At 33.4% G+C, this 3,076-nt stretch overlaps 1 protein-coding gene across 1 annotated transcript in view; it reads right to left on the bottom strand.

Moving 5' to 3' along the window:
• Positions 1-3,076, bottom strand: part of LOC107103429 (protein kinase C-binding protein NELL1-like) — a gene marked incomplete at its 5' end in the record, with an annotated part of 102,359 nt that overhangs the window by 16,262 nt on the left and 83,021 nt on the right. Inside the window, one exon of the mRNA XM_015403136.1 lies at positions 1,603-1,731. Within this exon, the coding sequence (XP_015258622.1) occupies positions 1,603-1,731 (129 nt within the window). The remainder of the gene's footprint in view (positions 1-1,602; positions 1,732-3,076) is intronic.

The raw sequence follows: 3,076 nt of genomic DNA, 5'->3' as shown, positions 1-3,076 counted from the left end.
CAAAATATGAACGAGTTCATGAACTTTCGTTCAATGAACGCGTTCAGGCACAACACTGTTAGTACATATATAACTATTACAAAATTTTTATAATGTGATTTTTTTGTAATAATAAAGGACGCGTTCAGGCACAACACTGCATATATTTATTAATATCCTCTACCCAAATGCTGGGTCAAATTGTTTCAGCAGCTACATACATACATTTATGTTCAGTAATCTTCTTAAATGCTTAGCAAAATTGTCGCAAACCTCACATTGATTCCAGCATATTACAGGACAATCATTAGGATAATGAATTGCAATGGACTATTGATATCTATAACAAAATACATGCTAAATTTGGTCATCCAAAGCATGTTTTATGCAATAAACACAATAATGGAATCTTTACAAGGTACCACCTTGAAATGTAATAATAATTAGAGCCCACAATACAAAAAGGAAACAGTCAGGTTAATCATTGAACAAGATTAACTTGACTGTTTAAACATTTTAAGTTTAAACTAGGTTCGTTAAAACTGCACATGTCAAACTGGTAACTTCCTGTACATTATGCTGTTAGTTCAACTCATCAACTTATCTTTCCAGGGGATGAATTAAAAACCCAAAAAAACAGGTGCAGGGTGAACCAATGCATGTTGGGTTGATGATTTTTGTCATTATGAGTCAGTGCATGGGTTGCACATAAAAATAATCCAACCACCCTAAATATGACTCATAATATATATACATCTAGCCTGTAATTTGTTTAGAGTGTACTGTAAGCTGTCAGGCAGGTCCTGTTAAAATAATTTCCATTTTTTACAGGTCTGGCAGTAAACAAATCACATGATTCATCAAAAATGTATGATTTAAAAGGATCTGATGAGGTCAATTACATTTTCATACAATATCAAGCTAGTTTGGATTTCTTCTTCCATCATGGGATACTCAAATCACATTTTAACTTTATTTTTATAAAGCAGATATGTTTCAGGGATCGAAATTTGTTTAATAATCTGAAATTAATGTAAAAATGCAGAAATGAAAAAAAATCTGTATACAAAATCCTTTTCACCTATACTGTAATCTTAATTAATGCATACCAACATTTTACAGACTGATTGCAGGGAGACAGCAGAGGGTTCGTCATTAAAAGTATCTACAAAAATTAACCTGCAAAAACAATGGCTTGCACCCCTGCACCCCACCCCCACCCACCAATAAAAAAAAAACAATTATAATTTGATGAAATGACTGTTGTATGGGAAACAGAACTATATTCTTCTCTAAAATATCTACAAAAATTATGCAAGTTCTGACGTTAATGTCATATAAACAGTGTTTTTAAGACTAAGAAAAGAAGCAGCTTCATAGAACAAACTGTCCATGTGATTTTTATCTCAACAGTAGTTTAATAATTAAATTTCCTTATAGCACCCGCTGTTTTTACTTCAAAGCTAGTCATCATATACAAAACTCCATCTGTAGCTCAGAACCTCCATGAAAAAGCTGCTAACAGCAAACAATGAATTAAACACTTCCATCCACTGCTATCCATACACGTTTTTTTTTACATCCAGAGCTGCACAACCTGAGCAGAATAAAATAAAGTCTTACCTTCACAATAAGTAGAATCCCCATGGATGGAGGCATAGCCGCTCTTACATTCACACTCTGCTTTAGTATTCCTGTTTTTACACTCAGAGTTTTCTCCACAAATGAGTCCCTCTGCGCAGAAGTCATAACCTGAAAAAGAGAAGCAAAGGGAGTAATAAAATTTGCTCACTCAAGGATATGAAACATTTTGTATAGACAGTCAATGTACAAATGGAGTTCTGTGGAAAGAGGCACAAATACTTTTAATCATGGATGTGAGTACGCCGTATGTACATGTCTATATAAAAGTGATGCTTTAGTGGAAAGATTCTCAAACATCAATAATAAAATATAACTATGCAGAATTACTGCTGATGTAGCAACTGGCTGTATATTATGGTAGGTGAAAATATTGCTTAGATGTTGCTCTTTCACTGCCAACATTATATTTTCATGATTTTTAGACAAATATTTTATTTTAACTGACAAGATAACATTGATTCAGTCAAATACAACCCATTATGTTTACTTCCGAGAGCAAACTGTGTGCAGAACTTCAATGTTTCATCTCTGCTTCAATCAGCCATATCATGCCTGCAGTTAGGTAAACTGAAGAACAAAATAAATTCTGTTACAACACAATGTTCAGCTAAGAAAACAAATCTTGATTGCATAAATCTTTGCTTTGAACCATACAACCCTTAGATAGTGAATTGCTCTTAACTGTTGTGTGAAATACTTTTAATCTAATCCTCCTCCATGTAACTTGATCTGAATCTGACTGTCACAATTGAATTGTGTTTACAAAGAACAGATTTATCTAAATTGAATTTAATTTGAAAACAGATTGAATGTGAAATGGGGCATTTTGTATAGTAAAATACCTTGAGATAACACATATAATTATTTATACAACTTTACACAAAGCATATCAAGACAATGAAAGTGCTACACATTTAGAAATGGAAAAAAATAAAATAAAAATATAAGGAGAAAAAAAAACAAATCAGAGAACCATAAAAAAGGAAGAAAAATAAATAAATAAAAAGTTGCAATGCTACTTTCTTTAAAACCAGGCTGGGAGGAATGAGATTTAAGATTCCATTTAAATATTTAAATAAATGGCTAAGCATAGATCCAGTGGGAGTACCTCCAGAATCTGGATGCTGTTACTAACAAAGCCATGGTTAAACCAGTGTTGGAATCTGGTTATTGGAATAACTAATAAAAATGATTTTAAGACCTTAACGACCTGCCAGGTACAGATCTGAAAAAGTACACAAACAGGGAGGAGAGAGGCCATCAAGTGTTTAAAAAAAAAAAAATATATATATATATATATATATTAGGGATGGGACGATTTATGAAAACCGTCCGAACCGTTCGGTTCGACTGTCTCGGTTCGGTTCGCGTGTGTTTCGTTCGGTTTGTGCGCTGCTCCTTTTTCTCATAGGCGAAGCGTTTACACTCCAGAGCAGAAGGTGCCGCTACTGCG

The sequence above is a fragment of the Cyprinodon variegatus genome, unplaced genomic scaffold, assembly GCF_000732505.1.
Source record: "Cyprinodon variegatus isolate N-32 unplaced genomic scaffold, C_variegatus-1.0 Scaffold1444, whole genome shotgun sequence".
NCBI classification, from domain to species: Eukaryota; Metazoa; Chordata; class Actinopteri; order Cyprinodontiformes; family Cyprinodontidae; genus Cyprinodon; species Cyprinodon variegatus.
The sequence above is the reverse complement of the archived record's forward strand: the minus strand, read 5'-3'. Positions and strand labels throughout refer to the sequence as shown.